This window comes from Anabas testudineus, chromosome 16, assembly GCF_900324465.2.
Source record: "Anabas testudineus chromosome 16, fAnaTes1.2, whole genome shotgun sequence".
Lineage (NCBI taxonomy): Eukaryota > Metazoa > Chordata > Actinopteri > Anabantiformes > Anabantidae > Anabas > Anabas testudineus.
In genome coordinates, this window is record NC_046625.1 from 15,030,513 (window position 1) to 15,052,487 (window position 21,975).

A 21,975-nucleotide genomic window follows, 5' to 3' on the forward strand; every position below is an offset into this window, starting at 1 on the left:
AAATGAGCTTGGGTAGTTGAATAACTGATGAGACAGACAATTATCTACATTATGTGTCAGTCATCTACTATTGGTTTTTCACAATATGTATAATAAAGTCACGTCTGCGTGTTTCTCATTCACATGGATATTTGCTGTACTCATACTTGTAAGCTGCTGAATGAGTTGCTTCTGCTAACGTTACGCTTGTGCACGAGGGCGTAAAAATGGGTGTATCATATGTGGTGAGTAAAAGCACGGTCAAATTTCCATCGAAATGTGCTGCACTAGGTCGAGAACGAACTTCTGCTTTGACAGCACCAGTTACAGAACTGTGGCTTATGAGCCTGGGAGTGATTCATCACAATTATGTGTAAAAGGATGATACACTGAAATTCTGATAAAGTGGTATCGTTGAAAGTGGGTCAGAGCGAAGACCGGATGATGACAGGGAAAAACCTGGATGTCTCAGCTGTCACTTTAGAGAGACCGTTTTTCCAGTAAATATTGAGAAACAGAATACTGGCTTAAATGGATTAGAAAGTATTTGTATTATGTGTCAGAGGTTGAAGGCAAATAGAAACCTGTGTGGTTAAATATTCATAAAAAACAGAAGTGCCTTACTTTAAAACGTGGAGTTTTCACATCATATTTTCATATCACAACCCATCTGGAATCACAGTATGACAAACCCAAGTCAACCATTCATCCTCCTGTTGCTTATTTATGAAGAAAATGTATTTTTACAATCTGTTTTTAATCATATCATTTAACATTAGTGTTCACAAGTTACACAAACCTAAAGAGGAACAGTCAGGCATATATACAATAAGGATCATACATTTAATAATATAAAAGTGATAAAACAAAATATAACACAAATATCACTTCATGAACTTGCAGCATTTAAAAATCCAGTATTTCTGATAAAGTAATAAAAACAAGCCTTTACATATTCAGAAAGTAAAATTGTTTTTAAATAGAAAACAATTGCACTCCTTTGTACATTCATAAAGCTGACAATTAAAAATAAAAATAAAAAAAAAGTTGAGCTTTACTTGCCAGCAGTCCAGAACAAACCAACAAACAAAGGAAAACTGTAGAAAATACAAATATTTCATTATGAAAACAAATCCTTCCTCTCAAACAGCGAGAAAAAGCAACAATAAAACATCTGCCAGCCCATATATTTACATCTTAAATATTTTTCTCGTTTTTTCACAGGCTTCGGTCAAAATGTTCCCAGGGAATTTCGTATAATCCTCTTATTCCGATCTGCCTGGAGTACTGGAGTACATCGACATGTGTACTTTGTAAAGACTTACTACTGCAGACAGATACTGCGAAGTTAGTAGCTCCCTTGTTGCCCCATATTTAACCAAAACCTCTTCATTTTGGAATAGAAAATGAAAGACAGAAGACTTTACCTTCCCATCTTGCCCCTATGACAAAGCACCTCTACTGTATGTGCATAGCTTGATTTCATTTGGTGATGCTGTCATCATCATGTGACCCTCGTCTGTTATGGTCACGCTCCCCCTCCCTCCCAATTGTGTTTCTTTCTGTTTTGTTTTTATGTTCCCTGTTGGTCAATATGTTAATGTTAACTGTAGATTTTCCCTTTTGTACCGCCCATGTTCTTATTCATTTAGTGGCTTATGGGCCTTAAAACATGACTCATCCTCAAGCATAGTGACAAATATTTTCTCATACATCTTGTGTGTGGAAACGGTTCCTATGATGCGGCTGATCTTCTTCAGGCCCTTCAGCAGATAGCGCGGTGCGCCCTGGCTTCGCAGCACCCGCAGGCTGTGGGACAGACCCTTGGCTAAATCCCGGTTGTAGTTCGCCGTCTTCCAGAGGTGGAGGAGCTGCAGGATGTACTGCCTGGGCAGACAGGTAGAGACCACAGCCTGGATATCCTCCTGCCGAACTTTGACTCCCGGCAGACTGTCGGTGACCATCAGGAGGTCATCTAGTGTCACATTCTTCAGGACGTTGCATCGGGAGACCTTCCTCTCACAGTGGTTCACACCTGGACGGATAAGATCATTAGCCAAATGCAGGTCTTGAATATGAACTGGATGACGCTGCAGTACCAGTACATGTCTTGTGGTACCTTGTATGATGCCATACAACTTGTCCTGGTCCTTGTTCTGCTCCCTCCACAGTCGCAGCAGCTGAAGGACCTGCTGCTGAGGAGAACAGGTCTTCTTCAGTCTCTCCATGCTCTTACGATCCACCCTCCGCCCTGGAAGAGTATCCAACAGCCGCTCCAGAGGCAGCGAGGCTAGAGACTGGAAGATTGCCTCCTCACAAAGGGTCACATCTGGAAATCAAAAACAGAAAGCACAAGAAAAAGTATTTATTTAATTACATTAAAAGGTTGAAACTATGTCAAGGTGAACACCTGACAGCTCAAAAGAGGAACCAATAACATTTTGTTCTCTTCGAAATGAAAAGTGAAATTCAAAGCAGTAGCACGCATTCCTGGGTCGGCTCAGCAAGTTCAGCGGTTTTACGGCACCAGCCTTACTCGGTGTGGTGCGACCAGTAGCCTGCGGTGGCGAATGTTAGCTAACAATATCAAACTTTAAATAAATATTGCTTTGAAGCTGACAATACTGAGTCACTTTCACTTCACCACTATCCAGCATTTGTCACTTGTGGCCACAGTGACTGCTGTACAGAAAAAGCTGCGTATTCTGAACATTTCTGACTGTGGTCTGTAAGTACACGAGGATGAGTGGGAGGCACGGAGGAAAATGTAAACAAGCTTTTGCTGTATCTTCCAGCTAGTGTAAGCTTGAGAATAATAATAGCCCCGGGCTCATTATGCTGTCGGACCAATTAGAGTAGATCATAGTGTATCCTTCACTCAGGTGTGAATCATGGGATGTAGGTGATGTTTTGTAGTGTGGCCATCAGTGTAGGACATGTCTGGATGTGTTGTGCATGTGTTCGTGTGTGTATTCAGAGCTTGTAATGTGACCACAGCAGAAACAAGGGGTTTCTCTCTTTCTGTTCCCCATTGACAGCACAGAACCACTATTGACATGATCAGTCTTACTAGCCAAACCAGACTGAGTGCATCTGCGTTTCTTTGCAATTTGCAAGTGTTCAGAGCTGCGCGTTGAACTGAAGCAACTCGAAATGTGCTGTGCCGATACATGCCGCACTTTTTCTGTTGAGCCACACTGCTTACACACACACGTCACATAAGTAAATGTTAAATACAAAAAAAAGCTTAGTTAAATCGTCTTCACCATTAGTTTGTAGTTTTTTTTTCGATAACGTCTGAATGCTGTGAGAGTGGATTTCTCCGTAATTGACACTGACATCCGAGTGGTTTCTTCAAATAATGGAGCAACTTTGGGAATCCCAACTGCTTTCAATTTCACATGTTTGTTAAAAAATTTGCTCCACTGTTCCAGGATTTGCTGCAGACAATCTGTGGTTGTGTAGTCCACAGGAAGGCAATTTGTGAATGAATCTTGTGGCACAGTGTGCATGAGTGTGCCAGGGTCTCTGCAGCACATACATCTGAACGTGTGTGTTCTTCAGTTACTGCGGTTTCTCAGGCTCTGGGAATTCAGTGTCATATTTGAGGTCTCTCCTCTAACATTAATTGTGAGCATCTGTCATAGTTAACGTCTGAGTAACAAAGACTAACCAGTTCGCCTCTTCTCTCATTTCTCTTTGACTCGGTTTCCTCTGTTATTGTAGTTTGAGGATGTGACAGCTAAAGGAGTAATTGATCCATCATGGGTCATTATGACAGCGGTGCTACAAACATCCCTTTCGAGCCTTTGCTTTTCTCTCTTGTGTTGGTTTTCAGGCACGCAAGAATTTGGAAAAGAATGGATTCTGGAAAAAGGACCTGACCGAGGAAATCCCCTGCCTTCAGGAATGAAAATGGCCACATGTCTGAAATAATTCAGTTCTGACTGAGTTTTAAGTTGTTGACAATTGAGGTTTATACAAAAACATTATCACATGGGTGTGTGTTGTGTATATGCTGTACAAATGAGTTCCACTCTGAAACCTTCCATATGGGTCCTACTGTATTAGTGTCTTGCACAGTACGGCGCCTGTTCTCACCCGTGTGGCACAAAGTGTGATGCGGAGAGCACTCCGCCGCTGCCGCCTTGTCCTGAGTGCCGCAGAGGCTGTCTGTAGTGGACGTGCCCCATCGCAGCGTCTTCAGGCCCGAATCGGAGCAGTTTCTGTGGCGCTGACACGGCTCAGTGGACGAGCCGCCCGCGGAGAAATGACCAGCAGGACAGCGCTCACACACAGTGTCGCTCACAGGTGTTCCTGTAAGAGAGACACACACAGGATGAGACGGTTTAGTAATGTACAGTAAAATCCACTGTGTGTCAAATGTTAAACTATTACAGAACATCTAACCATACAGATTTTTATCACATGTGTTACATGCACAATAATACATCATCATCATCTTATACATCTAAGCCGCTCTCAGTGTGCAAACATGACCTGTACAGTGTAGCTGTAGGGATTCCAAGAACTCAAACCACAGTGACATGTGACAACCCATCAGGACGACAGATGACTGTGTGAGTCTCAGAATGAGTCACATTAGTCTTACTCACTACAACACCGCCTTAGTTTCTACTGTATATCATGATTTGAAACCATCTAACCTTCTTGATGTAGAACACCAGATAAGTTTTATTACTATGACAGCATGCGATTTAAACCACATGGGAAGTTAGTTTGTCGGTTGATTTCTCCAATTGACTGACGGGAAAATCAACTCAGAATTAAAAAAAAAAGAAAAAAAAAAGAGATGTTTTCAATAAGTTTCTTTTTAAAAGGAATAGAGGTGTTATCACATCTGAGGGTATTAGCTCTATTATTATGTACTAATATAAAAAATACTACATTATCAGACACTTTCACTTTCTGAACACTGTTCATTGTATTCACTTTATGAAACATTATGAAAAATAAAATGACTAAATGTTTTAACTTATTGTTCAATGGACATTTAATTAATTAAAACATCTTACTGTAAATAATCGGCATCACATCACCACAATATAATGACATATATATGTATACAGTGCATCCAGAACGTTTTTACAGCACTCAACTTTTTCCACATTTTGTTATGTTTCAGCTTTATTTTAAAATGAATTTAATTCATCATTTTCCTCAATATAATATTCCATAATGTAATAATGTAAGGGATTTTTATTTTATTTTAGTAAATTTATTAAACATTTTAATAGAAACAAATCTAATGTACGTAAGTATTCACAGTCTTTGCTCAATAAATTACAGCCTCAAGTCTTTTTGAGTATGATGCTACGAGCTCGGCACCTGTTTTTGAGCAGTTTCTCTCGTTCTTCTTTGCAGCACCTCTCAAGCTCCATCAGGTTGGATGGTGATCGTCGGTGCACATGTGATTTGCACTCCTTTGTTATCATGATTCCAGCGTACTCCTGTCTGTTTCTGGTTTTTCCCCTCCCTGCCTCACTACTGATTACTCATCACCTGTGCCTGGTTCCAAACTTCTTTTATTTACGGATGATAGAGGCTCATTAGGATCATTAATACTGCAGAAGTTTTTCTGTACCCTTCCACAAATCTGTGCCTCTCTTGTCTCGGAGGTCTACAGATAATTCCTTGGACTACATGGTTTGGTTTCTGCTCTGACCTGCACTGTTAACTGTGAGACCTTATATAGACAGGTGTACGTCTTTTCAAATCATGTCCAATCAACTGAATTTCCCACAGGTGGACTCGAAATACGTTGTAGAAACAGGATGCACCAAAACTCAATTTTGAGTGTCATGGCAAAAGCTGTGAATACTTATATAATGTGATTCTTTTCATTTTTTAATATTAAAAAATTTGCTTTCAGACAAACGTCTTTCACCGTGTCATCATGGGGTAGTGTTGGTAGAATTTTGAGGAAAGTAATAAATTCAATCCATTTTGCAATAAGGCTGTAACATAACAAAATGTGGAACAAGTTAAGTGCTATGAAAATGTTATAGTCTCAGGATTGTTCGTGTTATTATTTCCTCTCTAGAAAATGTTGCCCTTCTGATGACTTTTATGTACAGCAATAATCTGGCTCAACCCAGTTACATATTAGCAGCGATACTACATGACGTCTCCACAAATTACAACATGATATAGTGGTTACCATAACTACAGCTTCTCGTACACATTCGGCAGCACACATGACAAATTGACCCATGTAGTGGAACTATTGCTGTAATCACATCCTCATTTTATTTTAATGTCTATAGTGTAGAAGTGAAAGCATGTGGGAGGACGTGCCATGCTTTTATCTGATTTGACCTTTAATCCTGCAAACATGGCACACTGAGTACTTTTTTTTTACCATTTAGCATAAAAATATGACACCACCAGCATATGTGAAAACATCAAAGTGCTGTTTCCTGAATGACTGATGACAAAACTTTTACAGCATAGGCCTGTGAATTTGTCAGCTTACCTGTAATGTGGTTTCATATGCTGACATTTTAGATTTTTTCTATCTTTCTTTCTGGGATTTCCTGTCAGAAAGCTAATGCTTTACTATAAAGACCCGCTCTAGATTTAAAGCAGAAATACCTTCTCTGCAGTCCACACAATAAGACATACAGTATAAATAACTAAACTATATGTATACAATTGATCATAATGTTAAAGAAGAGCTGTACATCCGGTTGATGGAGTTGAGTAATAACTGCTTGAAGCAAAATAACATAAAAAAATCCCTTAGTTTCAGCTTCTCTTTGCTGTAAGTAAATCAAACTTATTTTTGTAGTATAATGTGTTTTTAACCTAACTTAACTGTTGTCTGCAACTTTTGATGCTGCCATCTTGATCAGGCCTCCCTGCAAAACAACCTTTTTCAACCTTTTGGAACTTACTCACCTAAATAAATGCCAATAAATAAAATATGTTTGGATCGATGCATTCATTGAGCAAATTACCTATCAGTACCTGCCCTGAGTTTATAATATATTGGAATGAAAATAATATTTGCAGCCCCATCACAAAGATATGCTACCTACTTGTATTTTTTAATTGATTAACTTGTTGTTGTTTTTTTTATGTTATGTGTGTCAATGTGTATTTTCTAGTTCAACTAGAATAAAATGAACAGAATGAAATAAAATTGATAGTATTTTGTAAACCACAGACGGAGACAGAACATAATTAGAAACAGACCAATCAGGAGATCAAAGGAGAAACAATGTGTTGTTGGGAGAGTGAACCATGGATTTTCTAACATCCTGTGGTTTGAAGGTCTAAACCACAACTCAAGACATTACATAATAAGTCCTTCACTCTCAGGGAGGGGAATCCCATGAATTGCTGCCTCATGTCTGAGTTTCATTAGCCTATCAAGTTGGATTGTATCCATCCATGTTAGAGGAATTTTTTAGCAGTGTCAGCACTGCAGGGGTCAAAATGTAACCATAATCCATGGAAACATATTGTTTCAAGTATGCAGCAACTCATTCATGGTCTAAGATGAAGTCATGAGAAGTGTGGTGCCAGTTTGTTCTGTGGTTTTCAGTAGAAATATCAGGTCTCTACTGGAATTTAACAATGGTCTCTCTTTATATTGCCCACAATCAGTAATGGTGAAGAACATCAGATCAGATATCCAGTATGATAATGGTATAATCATAACAGATATTATTTGTATCTGGCTCAAGCCATTATTGCATTTAATACCGTGTTTCAACAAAAGGTTTGGGAGACTGTGATTCCAGAGCCCTTCCTTGTCTCTTTGACATCTGCTGTGAACCAATGCCTTACAAAATAGAGATTTCAGAAGAGTTGTTGATTTGCACTAATCTCTGAGATTTTAGATATTCATCAGTCACTGACAAAGTGTCTATAAATGGACAAGTATTAGTACTGTGGTTGCTCTCAAATACACTTCCACTTAATATGACTCCAAAGGCAGAGCTCGATGCCCAGAATAAAAGCTAAAGGCTTGAAACTAAATCAGACTGATGAACGTGTTTAGACAGAACATGCAGAACGTGTGGTGTAAAAACAGCACGGCATGCCAGTGTGAAAGCCTGAATCATCCCACTGTATGGCTTGAGGGGAACCTGATCTGGAGCTGCTTTGTGGCCTCTCGGCCTGGACAGGCTGTCATCATCAAGTGGAAAAGGAATCCCAGAGTCTCTAAAGGTGTCTTTAGATAAAGTCTGGGAGGCTGAATCTGAAGTTTAGTAGACGTTGGATGATGCAGAAAGACAATGAGCCAAAACTTAAAACCTACAGAGATTCTATGAAATGACCTCAGGAGACATTTGATCTTACTTGAGTAAAAACACAAAATGCAATTATTGGGTGTGTTTGAACTTTGCACTGTGTGACTGTCTCGAAGAATCCGATGACTTTCATTGAGAAATGAATACAGAAACCCAGGTATTCTTAAAGTGGTTTGTTTTTCTTGTCACTGTTTCTATCTTTGTCCTTTTCAAAGACTCTATCAGCAGCACTTTAGCCATCACATATCAACAACCCAATCTTCATACTAGACAATGTATGAAATCTATGAGCAAGTACAGCTTCAGGAATGCAGGGGAAAGGTAATTTACTGCTTCTATATATATGGCATTACAGCCAAATAAAATGTATTTGCCATACATAAAATGGAAATGAATCATACCACTTCTGACACAAACCCGAGAGTTCAACGAAACTGAGCTTGACGTTTAAAGATAAGGTTAACTTATACCAAAACATTTTTACATTTGAACACAAATTTGTGAATGAAACTCTCACTACTAATACCTTGAAGATTATGTAAAGCTCCCATTAAAAACAAAACTAATGAGTAAGACAGTTTCCTCTACTCAGATACATTGACTGCCCACACATCCTAAATTAAACACAAGATGATTCAATGAAAATTAAACTGACGGGCAAGCCCACGTACATTCAGTCCTATGAGGAAGTAAGGCTTGGAATAAAGGAACAATAGAGACAGTTCTTCCGTTTGGTTTGACACACATTACGCACAGATAAGATAAATGAAATATTAATCCTATGTGACGTCAGCAGGTACACCGTCAGTGTGAGGGGCTATGACAGAATGCATTACAAGACAGTGAATCATCTCTGATGGATACCTATCACATGGTTGATACAGCAGTGGAGTATCTACGTCAGTGGAATTAGGTGATACTGCATTGCAACAACTAAGTTTATGCAGATACATCCAACATAAAAACATAGTATTACAAGTCAAGCAATGAGTTGGATGACTGGATATTAAAAAACAGAGAGATATCTATCAGCTGTACTTCAGTTTTCTATACAGACAGTGGGTACTTCATTACTACATGCCTGAAGTACTTGTGTAGAACTTGAAAACACTGATCATGTCACGTTCTGATGTTTGAAGCAACACTGGCCCATGGCAAAGAAGGCCAGGTGTGGAAATGCAACAAAGCAAGCCTGCATGTTTGTCACATGTATCCATGCATCATTGGTCTGCCTGTAAATGCAGAATGTTGGATGTGATGTGAAGAGGGCAAAAAATAATAATTTGAACTATTGGATTTGACATTTGTCTTTTTTCCAAAAAGTCTAAAAGCATGATCTGTAAAACCTCGATCTGCACAGAGCCGGTATGTGTGACAAACTCCTACAAGAAAGAGCCAGTTGGTTCTGCGAATGAATCAGGTCTGATTCACAAAATTAGTGGGAGATGAATAAGACTGAAGGGCTTCCAGTGATACAAGGGACAGGACATCTGTAACTAATGTTTGTCTTTGCTTTGGCAGCGTAAGTGTTCCCTGTTAACATGCCAGTACAGCATATTTGGAAGCACAGTGGATGAGTACAGCAGACATAAAAATAATAAAAGGAAAGATAAAATATATAGCAATGGGTTTCTACTCAAACCACTGAAAACACATGCATACTGAACTGAATACTCATGTTCACATAGTAACAAACATTCATACACACACTTCCACATAAACAAACATCTGAGTGAATTTCTCATTTTCTCCTGTAGGATAGGCACCTCTTGTCTAAATACTCATGTAAATCTGTGTCTTACCTAAAGATGTCACTCCATGGCCAGGTTTACAGGTACTGTGTGTGATGCAGAACTCCACCACTAGGTGGAAACCTGGAGCACACTCACACAACTGGTCGTGAGTGCTGTTACACTGCTGCTTCACAAGCTGTCTCTCCTTGCACACCTAAACATAACGAACACATGAGCACCGTAACACACTACAGACATATTGAGGCAGCGAAGGATGTTGCTTTATGCACACAATAACATAAAGCACATCACAATATTATCATAAATATACAGGTGATTTGTAAAAACAAAACAAAAGGAGGTCATGATGAGTATTGTGTTTATCCATAAACTCTGTCTCTTAACTTACCTTTGAAAATATGAAATAAAAATACAACATAAAACACACAACTATAGCAATATGGAAACACCTCAATGGGAACAAAACACTATATAAAGCCTGCCACTGGTCACATTACATAATTTATCCAGAGTGGGAAAGAGGAAAACATCTAAACTCTGGGGGAAGATCATTCTACCACAATGAGCGCAGCCAGACTTTCATTTTTAGTAACAACAACTGAAGTGGAAACACTGGTTTCAAGAAATGACAGATTCTGTGCCAGAATGTAAACAAACAGTATGGTCATGCATCTACGGAAAAGACACCAGGAAAACCACGAAAGAGTAACATAAAGGACAGGCCGTAGGGTAAAAACATTAAAAGGCTATCGAACCGAAGCAGAAATCCTCACTAGGATATAGTGAACTGTAAATTCAGCTTTGGATGATTTAGACAAAGGACATATTTCTTGCTGTACATACAAAAATGGGTGTTTCTTATGAATGGAAACAGCAAAGACTAAGAAATATTGACATTTTGAGCTCGTACATACCGAGGTGCAGTATTGACATGTATCCCCCCAGTGCCAGTTCTCAGCAAAATGCCTCTCAGGACAGGGCTGGCATTCAGTAGGCATGTTGGCGGTGCAGTGTCGTTTTACGGCTGTGCCAGGAGGGCACTGGTCACACAGTAGGAGGTCAGCTGTCACAGGGTCGCGATATTGGTACTTTGGTGGTTCAGCCTGCTGCTGGAAGGCCCAGGAAAGAGAAGCTGTAAAGAGCTGCAAGAAAAGGAAAGTAGGTTTAGTTCTGAGTCAACAGCAGTGACAAGGTCTCTAATGAAACCCATCTCATGCACAGCTCCTCTTTGGCTAAAGGTTGAAATATTTTTGTATATTGGAGTACTTGCCAAGCCAAAGCTTCCAGTAAGTAAGAGTTGAAAAAAAGGTCACAGCTGTAAAGTTGAAGCTCCTGGTGGACATGCAGTCTTTAAATGATGCTTTACAGAGTGATGTAGAGGGAGTCGAAAATTCATGCACATACAGAAGATTGCAGCTCGGGGACTACTTTTCAAACTGTGACAGCACGATTTCAATCTCTGCGTGTTTGCAGGAGGCAATGTGGTCCCTTTATATCGCCTTACATCATGGTCATTATTTTTGCTAAATGCTGTGAGCATCTGGCATCTTTTCCAAACATTGCAACTGTTTTCAACACTGTAGCTTTTAAATAAATCCAGATATTTAATTCAAGGCAGCATTGTGTACATGTTACATTAAGATAATGAGAACAGCAGTTGACATTAATAGTCAAGTCCTGTCATCTCTGACCTCACAAGAGATCTCCTCATGTCAGCAGATGTGCAAGATAGGCTACTTTGTAGCTGAAAAGCATTGATGTAATGTGATTTGGGGAGATCTACAACTATTTAATAATGCTCTAGGGTGAGAGCACACCACACCCATACATCTATTGCCCCCCTTAAAGCAACCCGTCCTTATGAACACATGTAAAGCTGGTGTTTGCCTCTGACACAGACATATCTAGACTGCCTCAAAAACAAGCCCATGTATCATCGTGTGTGCGAGAAACTGAAACGCTTCAGCCAAACCTAAAATCCAAGATATCAGTTGAGGAGCTTGTTTGACATGCAGCTATGCAGCTGGTTGGGGCCACATGCAGACCAGATGTCACACAACAGCCTCCTTCTGCCCCAATAGGCCCTCAACCATTGGCTCTGTGGACTTTCCCGTTGGCCAGAATACATCCTCACTGCTTGGACAAACTAACAATAGGCTGTCCTTGCATTGTGTTGTGTGTGTGTGTGTATTACAGAATGTGGCTTTTCTGCTTTCCACCACGTTTGTTGTGTGCCTGTTCAGAAATGAATGAATTCGTACAGCAAACTACAAAGTATTCGTGGATTCGCGTGCAGACGTGCACACACACGCAGCAATGAGTGTCTTGCTGCCTGAGTGTGTGCGTGTTTGTTATTATCGTCGCCAGTGTTGGTCTGTGTGCTCTGCGGTGTCCTCTCCTGACTGCTGTTCATAAAGGGAACTGTTGGAGGTTACTGGGCTTTCCCCATTCACCACCAGAATACAAAACACTAACCCACTCTGTTCTACAGTTTACTTGCTGCACACCATTGATTTCCTTCCTGATTGTGTGTATTTGTGCTTATCCCATTAAATTTAATACATGACTTGCAACTATAAAACACTATTTACTACACTATGTGTATAAGAGTTTAAAATAAAAGAGAAATAATGCATCTGAACAACAGTGTTGTTTTGAGTGTAGGCTTGTGTGTGTGCATGCATGCTGCATGTGAGCTTGTGAACCTTACATTTACTCTGAAATATTTGCCAGTGTGCTGAATTTTGTTGGTGGGGGGTGTCTTCTGTAGTGTGAAGTACAATTATGCCTTCACCATTTGCCATATTATCTATTATTCATGTATGTCTGTCACTGTCATGTGGTGTCTTTGTGATTACACTGTATATTTATTATTGTTCATTTCTGAGGAGTCACCAACATGAAATGATGCATTACACAGAAGAGAAAAAAAATGTGTAGGTTTACTTCACGCGTGTCTATTTCTGTCCAGTTTTGCAATAGAGTTCATTGAAAGAATAGTATAAATAGATGAAATGGTTTTACACACCATAATAAAAACCCAAGCTTCAAACAGCGTTGGGAGCGCAGCGGTTTTCCGGGCAAAACCTATCAACCTCTGAGGACGACATTCACTGTAAGGCTTTCATCCACAGCGACTTGCTGAGCATTACCATGACTGCATGTGTTTGTTTGTACCATGGGTGGCCCCAGAGGGAATCAAACCCATAATCATAGTCTTGCTCTTCAAATTAAGAAGTGTATATACACATATTAAGCCATAAGACTACATCCAATCAATTTAGAAACAGCAGCAGGGTGGAGTGTATTAAGGGACGGACAGAAGGTCACCTGGGTTTTTGCAATCTGGGCATGGTTACACTTGTTGCCTCAAGTTTAATCTTGGGTTTGAGTCAGAATGAGTTTACTGGCAGAACTGGACTATCCTCTGTCATCAGAGTCAATGTCTGAGCACATGTGGAAGTGGTCGGGCGCGTACTGTTTTAAAAATCCTTCATACACCACAATAGTTGGCTCCAGCTCCAAAATACAGTACAGTAATGAATTAGGCAAATCAAAATCATGAACACGCGTAGTACATGTTCACAGTCTAAGAAATCCCTTTGAAACCATTAAAAACACATAATGGCTCAATAGTTTAACACACACTCACACATTGTACTTCCAGTGCACAGCCTTTCCTGTACTCTTGCCATTCCACCTGTACCAACGAAGCAAATGTGGTGAACTACTAAAAAGAAATGTAACTAATATTGGTTGTCACTACTGAAACGCAGTGTTGTTCACAAATTCACTGAATACAATAGTAGCATAGTATCTGGCATTAATAAGCTCCTTTTATTGTACACGTTCAACGGACATGATGTAGTGAGTAACAAGCCATTTCTAGAAAAGACAAGCAAGTGGCTCTGTCTTATAGTGTCTGATCTGCTGTCCACACTGGGTCACTGAGTTAAAGACAAGTCAGGCTGGTTTTACATCTAAGACTTTATGACATACATGTCATTTTGGCAGGTCCACACTATTCCACATCGGCCAGTACAGTAGCTTTCTGCTTCTGAAGAAATGAAGAAGCTTTTAAGAATTAACATATTGGGACAAGGCCCTGTGGTGTGTGTGAGACCATCTATCAGCAGCTGAGAGAGATATTGAACTTTTCACCCTCCTTGTCACCTTAGAAGCCACAATCTGACGACATCATGGACGAGTGCTCGAAACCCAAATTACACAGGAGCCAGGGGATACTGACAGCCATAATTATACTGTAAGCATCATCAGAGTGAAGCTCAGCAAGAGCACAGCCAGCTGAGAGGAAAGGGTGGATGAAAGTAATGACAATGTTCAACCTTTCTTAAGCAACTACCGTGGATGCCCTTGAGCAAGACAGGGCTGCTGCTGTGTAATGACTGTAACTGATGACAGTATCTGAAGCTGCTTGTTGGCAAAGGCGAAGCTCCAGATTTGTAGCAAACCTTTTGTTGGAGAGAAACACTACAAATTTATACTTCGGCCTAAATTGGCTTCGTCTGATACAGTGTTTGCTTACGTCGCCTATGCCCGTAAATCCCATTTGAACCGAGCTCAGAGAAAACCTTATGTTTATGCAGAGCAAAAACAATCCTCACCAATTCAATTCAACAGAAAGCATTTGGGATTTAACAGATTACATCCTTTTGAATGACACAAGTGTATTGCAGTCTGTAAGTGTGGTGATTCTCACGCTTCCCACAAGAGGCAACACAAGAAATCCAGTCAGATGTTTACTGGCAGCGAGACGTTGTACTGACTGTGCAGCTATCATTACCTAAATGACCAGCGTCATATTTCATTTTCTGGATTTTTTCAATAAATCTATTAACCATAAAATCCCTCTCCACTGCTGGGTAGGTTTTATAAGCTTAAAGGGTTTTTTTTTTTGTTTCTTCTAGCACTTGTCTGTTGTCAAAATAATATGCAAAGTAATGTATAAAGATGACATATGACTTTGGTGAAACAGGATCAACTACATTTGAGCAATGCATGACAGATGGGCTGTAGCAGCATAACTACAGAGTTCAAACACCTGACAGAAACAGCCTTAACATTATCACACATGCTTGCCAGATGAGCTTGTAAGAGAGAGAGACATCTAAATATATGCAGTGATGGGCTTATTAATTATACACATGGGTAAAAAAACAACACAGTTGAATAAACTAATACATGTAAATGGGAGTTCAAGTGCAGTGACTAAACACTGTGCAACAAGGCATAGGCTAAGCAACTAGATCATACATGTGTGATGCTCTTTACATATGTAAAAGCTGCATTTACAAAATAAAAGGCCAACAAAAGACCAAGTTCTTGTGATTCATTAAATGACTATAACATTTTGAAACAGCAAACCTCCCTTGTTTGTTTAGTAATGTTAGTGGAAATATCTAAATGCTCCATGACGAATTGGCCACACTATTTAACTAACTCTCAACTGAGTTAATGGTTACATTAAATGTGGAGCAAGCTGAAATGTAAAGAAAGAGGAGAAGGAGGTCAGCCCCAGGTCAGCTTTAAATTCACAAGGAGACATTCAAGAGCCATGGCACAAAGGGACCAAACACTACACCAGCTTATCCACCAGGCACATGGCTTCAGTTAACTGTAGAACGCAGGTGGTCTGAGGGGGGATTCCAGCTCTTGGAAGTGGTGTGTGTGTGTGTGTGTGTGTGTGTGTGTGTTGGTTTATGTGAATACGGTCTCATTCAGTGGCATTGGGACACGCTGTTATCATCACTCTGTTAGTCATAATCTTTGATAGAATTCACAATTTCTTCGATGCAAGTGATGCATTCACTACCCACCACCTAACAGCAGAGGTGTGTGTGTGTGTGTGTGTGTGTGTGAGTACATGTTTGCTGTTGCACTGACTGTAAACTAAGCAAGATCTATGAATGCATATGTCACAAAATGCAGAGCTGAAGAAACTGGTCAGTAAATAATTAAGACTAGATTAAGTAACTAACCAGAAGATTGTTAACTCCAGATCAGTAATCAATAATGCTGATAGTTGAAGCTCATTGAATTATTAGTTTTTCATTCACTACACAGCACAGGAAGATGTTGCACTTTCCCACCCACTATATTCATTTGACAACTAGTGTGTTTGACTAGTTGCTTTAAAAATAAGCTTATTAATACACTTGAGTTCTCTTACAATGAAACACTGTTTCGTTGCGGCCCAGACATCACTGAGTTTCACCAGCTCAGCCAACGAGTGATTTTGTTATTTAAACATCTTAAATGGTTAAATTTAGATTGATAAAGTGCACAGATGTCCAAAATTGAACATGAATTGCTGTGACAGAATGAATCAATCACATCCGTTCACATTTATCTTGGGACCTGCTGGCAACGGTTCAAACCCCTAGTTTGGGAACGGCTGCTCTAATAAACACTCTAGGTAAAGTATTTTACAGACGCTACAACCCCGCTGCAGGACTAATGGAATATTATTACTTTTACATAAGGTGCTGTGTAATTCTTCCACTACCATGTACAGCACAACATCTTAAAGCTGATAGAACTCCTGATATGAATATGGAAATACAAATAGCTTCATTTCATTTGAGGACATTACACATTGATGATGAATCGAGATGAATCAAACTCTTCATGTTCTACCCATATTAAAACTTTTGCTGCAGAAATTTGCATCACATCGGTCATACTGTTTTTAATATGACTCGCACAGTAGTAAGATAAAACAAAGATGAAAGCCTGAGTGTGACCATGACATCACTGCAACAGCTGCATCTCTTTTGCCTACTGGTCATTGTGACCCGTGCAGCCCCACACACACACTCTGGATTAATAACACACATACACACCCACACAGACTTCTGCTATCAGTACTACTGTTGATGGAAAAAGGGAAGTTAGGTGTAGAGAAGCAACTTCCAGAGGTAATCGTTGCTTTCTGAAACGTTTGTGTTTGTTTGTTTAGAACATTTTGATCCTGTAACTTTACACACCCACTACATGTCTCCCTCACTTCCCTACCTTTTCTCCAGTGTTTGTCTAAAAAAAAAAAAAAAGAAAAAGAAATCATGTTGACCGCTGTCTGCGTGTGAGCCTGCTGCTGAGTTTAGGGAAGTAAGTGGCTAATGTCAACGGCCACAACAGAGCGCAAAAGAGAGGAGGTGTAAAGATAAAGAGAGCCCAGATAATAATGGTTGGGTGGGGTCGGGGGTCGGGAGGTGTACAGGGGATTAGTGGCTGGATTATACAGTAAGACACGCAGGCTCTAGCTATAACGGTTTGATTGGCTGAGATAAGCAGACAAATACAAAACACAAGCTCCACAGAACCTCTTTGTTTCACATTTAAAAAAAAAAAAATCACGTGAAGCATGTCTTCACGAAAACACAACAACAGACATCATTAACTCCAGTTTAGAGGTCTGTTCCACTGACATCATCTCGGGCAGCGACCCAACAAAAAGTGAGTGTTTTTCAGGAGATGGAACACTACCACGCACGTAAGGAGCATGCAGGGGAACAGGAAGAGCGCACAGCATTAGGGGGTGCATTTTTCGCTGGACTCCTGAATCCAAACAACGTTTTGGACAAACGGTGCATCCCTCAACACAGAGGCCTGTCTTTGACGTAGGATTACAAACAGACCACGGGGCCGGTTGTTTGTTGAGCAGATGTGCAGACAGAAAGGTATCGGAAATCCGCAGGGGTGCACATTTGCTTGCTGGCTGGATGTTGACAGTCTAGACTGACTGAATGGTTGGAAGACTGACTCATTAGCTCGCTAAATAGATATTCGTCTGCTTGGACTAAGGTCTAAATGACTAGCTGAATAACTGAATGATGGGTAAACACCACATCAGACATTGTTAAAGCAAAGTATTTGCCTATTTTAGGTCAATTGTAGAGCGCTGACTCCACTGAGGTAGAGGAAATACTCTGTATGGATGATATCACATTAAATGGAGGCCTTAAGTACACATCCACAATTACTAACTACACATAACAGCACAGAGGAGTGTCTCTCCCTTTCATGTACACAAACACCATTGCAGCCCACAATAGAGCATCCAGTGTTTTGCAGCGACAATATATGATCTGTTTTTGCCCCTGATACACATCTGTACATGGACATATGCAAAACCTGCAAAGGTCCCAACGCAGCACAGCATGCAAAACGCACCAGAGACTACTCTTAGCCGGCAGTCATAGATTTAAATCCCCTTAAGAAACGCTGTAGAACAAATTAGTCAGACAGAGAACACTACCTACCTGCCGGCCACACACCACATGACTATACTGAGAGCAATATGTTTTATTCATTATAGTAAAAGTAATGAAATGTAACCCAGTGTAAACTTTCATTCATTGATTAAAATTACACGTCTTGTTTTGGTCCACGCTGTGGACAGTGAGTATTCACAGCTGTGAATAAAAAAAAAAAGGTGGGCAAAGCAAGAGCTCCATTCATCATCAAAGACAAACAATGTCCAGTATAAACAAAGTAGAATTTACGTCCAAAGACAGTATCGCTTTCTTGGATATTCCTGCAAAAAAAAAAAAAATCTAAGTTACGGGACTACCCTGTGTTTGCTGTAATTTGTACAGTAAAAGCTGGAAACAAACACGTTATATATTTTACAGCTTCATGTAAAAACTACTACAATCACGAAACAAACCTCGACAAACACTTGACCTGTACAGTTCAAGCTCCTGACCACGATATCGTCATGTGTGTCTGTTATTTTGCCCACACCCTGTTCATGATGATTATTTAAGTTTAGGTGTATTTGCCCTCCGCTACCTGCTGGCATTTCACAACAGGAAATCCACCCTACTGAGCAGCTATAATGAAAAAACACCATGCAAATACACTATACAAATGCTGTAGCTTAATATAGTGGAGGATTTTTTTTTATGACCTTTTGAATGTGACACAAGTTCTATGTGGATGCAACAGGTACTATGAACCACACTAGTATTATCCAGCAGGTCTAAACCTATAAGGGCTCTTTCTTTTCTAGGCTCAAAACCAGTCTAGACCTAAAACGATCCTGATGTCAGCTGTCTGTGAAGCTTCACATCTCCAAAGCTGGCAACATTTCAGAGGACATCATTATTGGCTCATCATAAATATACCTGCATGTTGTCCACTTCAGCATTGAGCACTGTGCCTTTTCTATTCTGCGCTTCATGGACTAAGAAGAGGGATCAAGATGTTCCCTTTTTTTTTTTTTTTTTTTTTTTTGAAACGCCAATAATGAAATCCGTTTCTAGATCATTATTGACTGCAGTTTAGCCACTAATATCCCGTGTCGTGCACTAATTCCACCGAAAAGTAAAAAAAAAACAAGTATATAAATCGTTATTTCTTCACTAAGAGGTGCCACTGAGCCCAAGAGGAGCGCAGCGGCTGCAAACACGCTGGTTACTCACCACTATCAGTTTCATGGCCGGGTTGGATTTCGCTATCCGAGCGCTCATCTCCACTGCGTAAAAGATCACTGCTGTGTGTCTCCATCACAAATGTGTTCTTATACAGCGAGAGAGATCCCACCCACTTTTCTCTCTGTCTGTTGCTGTGCTGGTGTGGACAACATCAAAGGGAAACAAAAGTCGGTCTGTAAAGCAGCATCCAAGGATAAAATCCTTGTGGATTCATTCATAAAAAGATTTGGGTAGACTCGACCTTTTAAAGCTATATTGCCTTAAAATGTCCTAATGAGAATGGCTCATTGTGGAGGAATGGCTTGTGCAAATCCAGCCCCACTTTCCAGGCATAGATTTTCCTTATTTTTTTTTTTATTCCTGGCACATCTTCACCTACTACCAAGGTCTTCATCAACAACTATGTGACTATTATTATTATTATTATTATTATTATTATTATTATTAATAAAGTTGTTAGATGATCTGCAAGTGTAGTTGATTCAATCTCCTGCAGATTTGATCTTCTGTGATTGGCGCCGCCAACCTGTTTGCTGCATCTTATTGGTCTTCTTCTTTTCTCTGCTCCTCCACTCACCCTGACCAGTGGTGGCAGATGCCCGTCCACCCTGAACCTGATTCTGCCCGTGATTTTTACAGTTTCACCTACTGCTTTCACAAGGGGGGGGTTGTGTTTTTCCTATGTAATTCTATGTTCTTGCATATGTTTGCCATGTAATCCTGTCAGATCTTAAACCTAACAATGTTAAATACCTTGATAAAATGCTGGATAAATGAACTGAATTGAATCTATTTCTATTCAAGTATTTGCTCTGTAGACTCCAGATGATTTTTACAATATTTCACCACAGATGCTACTGCATGTTTCCTTGTTGCACATGTCACCAACTGATTCATTGCCTGTTTTCATCAGGTTTTTAATTTATAACTTCTTAACTACATACTAGCATTTTATTTCTGTTTTTGTTATTGTATGACCAACGTTCCAAAACAAGTTCCCTCTGTAATGAAGACTGTGAGATGTGGTTCAAAACTCCAGAAATAGGGCGCTTACGTGTTGTTATTTTTTTTCCTCCGATCAAGAATGAACTTTCACACTCATTGTTCTTGTTGAGAGGTTTAGAAAAACATCAATTTCACAAATGTTTCCTTGTTCCAGGGAATTTCTCAAATATTAGCCGAACAAATTGAAAAAATATGGGCACTCTGGGTATCAACAAGTCAATCAAAATAAAATTTTCCAGTTTCTGTAAAAAAAAAGCACACACTGATTTATGCTTACTAAAGGCCAATGGACCAATAAAGTGACATTTAACAGTGACATATTGGATCTGAAGCTTGTCCAAACTTCTTTCTCTCAAGTCATCTGTTTTGCATCTTAATTATAACAGTTTGAAAAACATTTCAATGACTTATGTACTATCCAAAATACTTAAATTATTTAATTGAGGTTTCATCCAAAAAGAGAACTCCTACGTAGAGGTCAATATGCATAATGGGTACTGGAAAACTCAGAGTTAACTCAAAACGACACTTCTACAGTGTGATGTCCATGTATGGTGTGGATACAAGATCTCTGATGTCAACGGTCCTATAAACAGTTGCTCACTGTCCAGCTCATAGAGAGACATGACGTAGAAGAAAAAGGTCTCCGCGTAATCAGAGAAAATACACACTCACTCCACCTACAAGTCTCTGGGGCATACAATAGAAATCGTAGTGGTGAGGTCACAGTTCACCACAGGATGACTGAATACACACACACAGGCGCAAATACAAAAGTACGGAAGAATACACACGCGCACACACAGATCCTTTTAGCATCGAGGTCAGAATACACCACAACAATGGTGGGATGAAAGCTGGACATCTACCCGCTCAAACGCACAAAAAGTAACACGTGAAACACACACTCACGACAAGGCTACCTGACGTGTCGGTGGTGAGGTCTGTAGTGTACAGCTGGGTGAACGTGGGTGTTAGGTGGTGAACCAAATACGGCAACAGTATGACCCCCACCCCTCTCTCCTTCACACACACACACAGACAGAAACACACACACACACACAAACACACAGAAGCAAGCATTTAAATCAATATAAAGCAACTGGCTGACTTATGTCCATAAATCATTGGCTGGTTTTGGTCTGTCAGCAGTTGTGCTAAATTCTGATTTAATTTGAGCACCCTGTCAAAATGTCTTTAAGTTGTGTCGTCTCAGTCTAAGCACAATATTCCACTGACGACATGAATTTGACCTGGTCACCGTAACGTGACGCCGAAGGTAAGCATAAAAAGGGAGATAAACAATTCCTGATGTAAAATCAACGAAAAAATGCTGAGATTAGTAGTGTGTAGTAGCGCCTTTGCCATCTTTTTTGCATGCAGGCAAATAGCAGATTTCTCACTGTCACCGCCTTTTCAGATCCGTGTGAGTCTTCTATATGTGTGTGTACACTGGTTTTTGTCTGCTTGCATGGTAACCAAGGTTGCATGTGCAAG

General features: G+C 40.0%; 1 protein-coding gene across 1 annotated transcript; it reads right to left on the bottom strand.

Moving 5' to 3' along the window:
• Nucleotides 1–614: 614 nt before the first annotated feature.
• On the bottom strand, nucleotides 615–19,539 carry LOC113168922 (tumor necrosis factor receptor superfamily member 11B-like). The gene is made up of 6 exons (XM_026369996.1): nucleotides 19,462–19,539; nucleotides 10,930–11,157; nucleotides 10,064–10,208; nucleotides 4,081–4,296; nucleotides 2,099–2,308; nucleotides 615–2,014 (listed from the first exon to the last, which is right to left on the bottom strand). The coding sequence occupies exons 1-6, from the start codon at nucleotides 19,507–19,509 to the stop codon at nucleotides 1,620–1,622; spliced, it is 1,242 nt and encodes a 413-aa protein (XP_026225781.1). The 5' UTR covers nucleotides 19,510–19,539; the 3' UTR covers nucleotides 615–1,619.
• Between the last annotated feature and the right edge of the window lie 2,436 nt (nucleotides 19,540–21,975).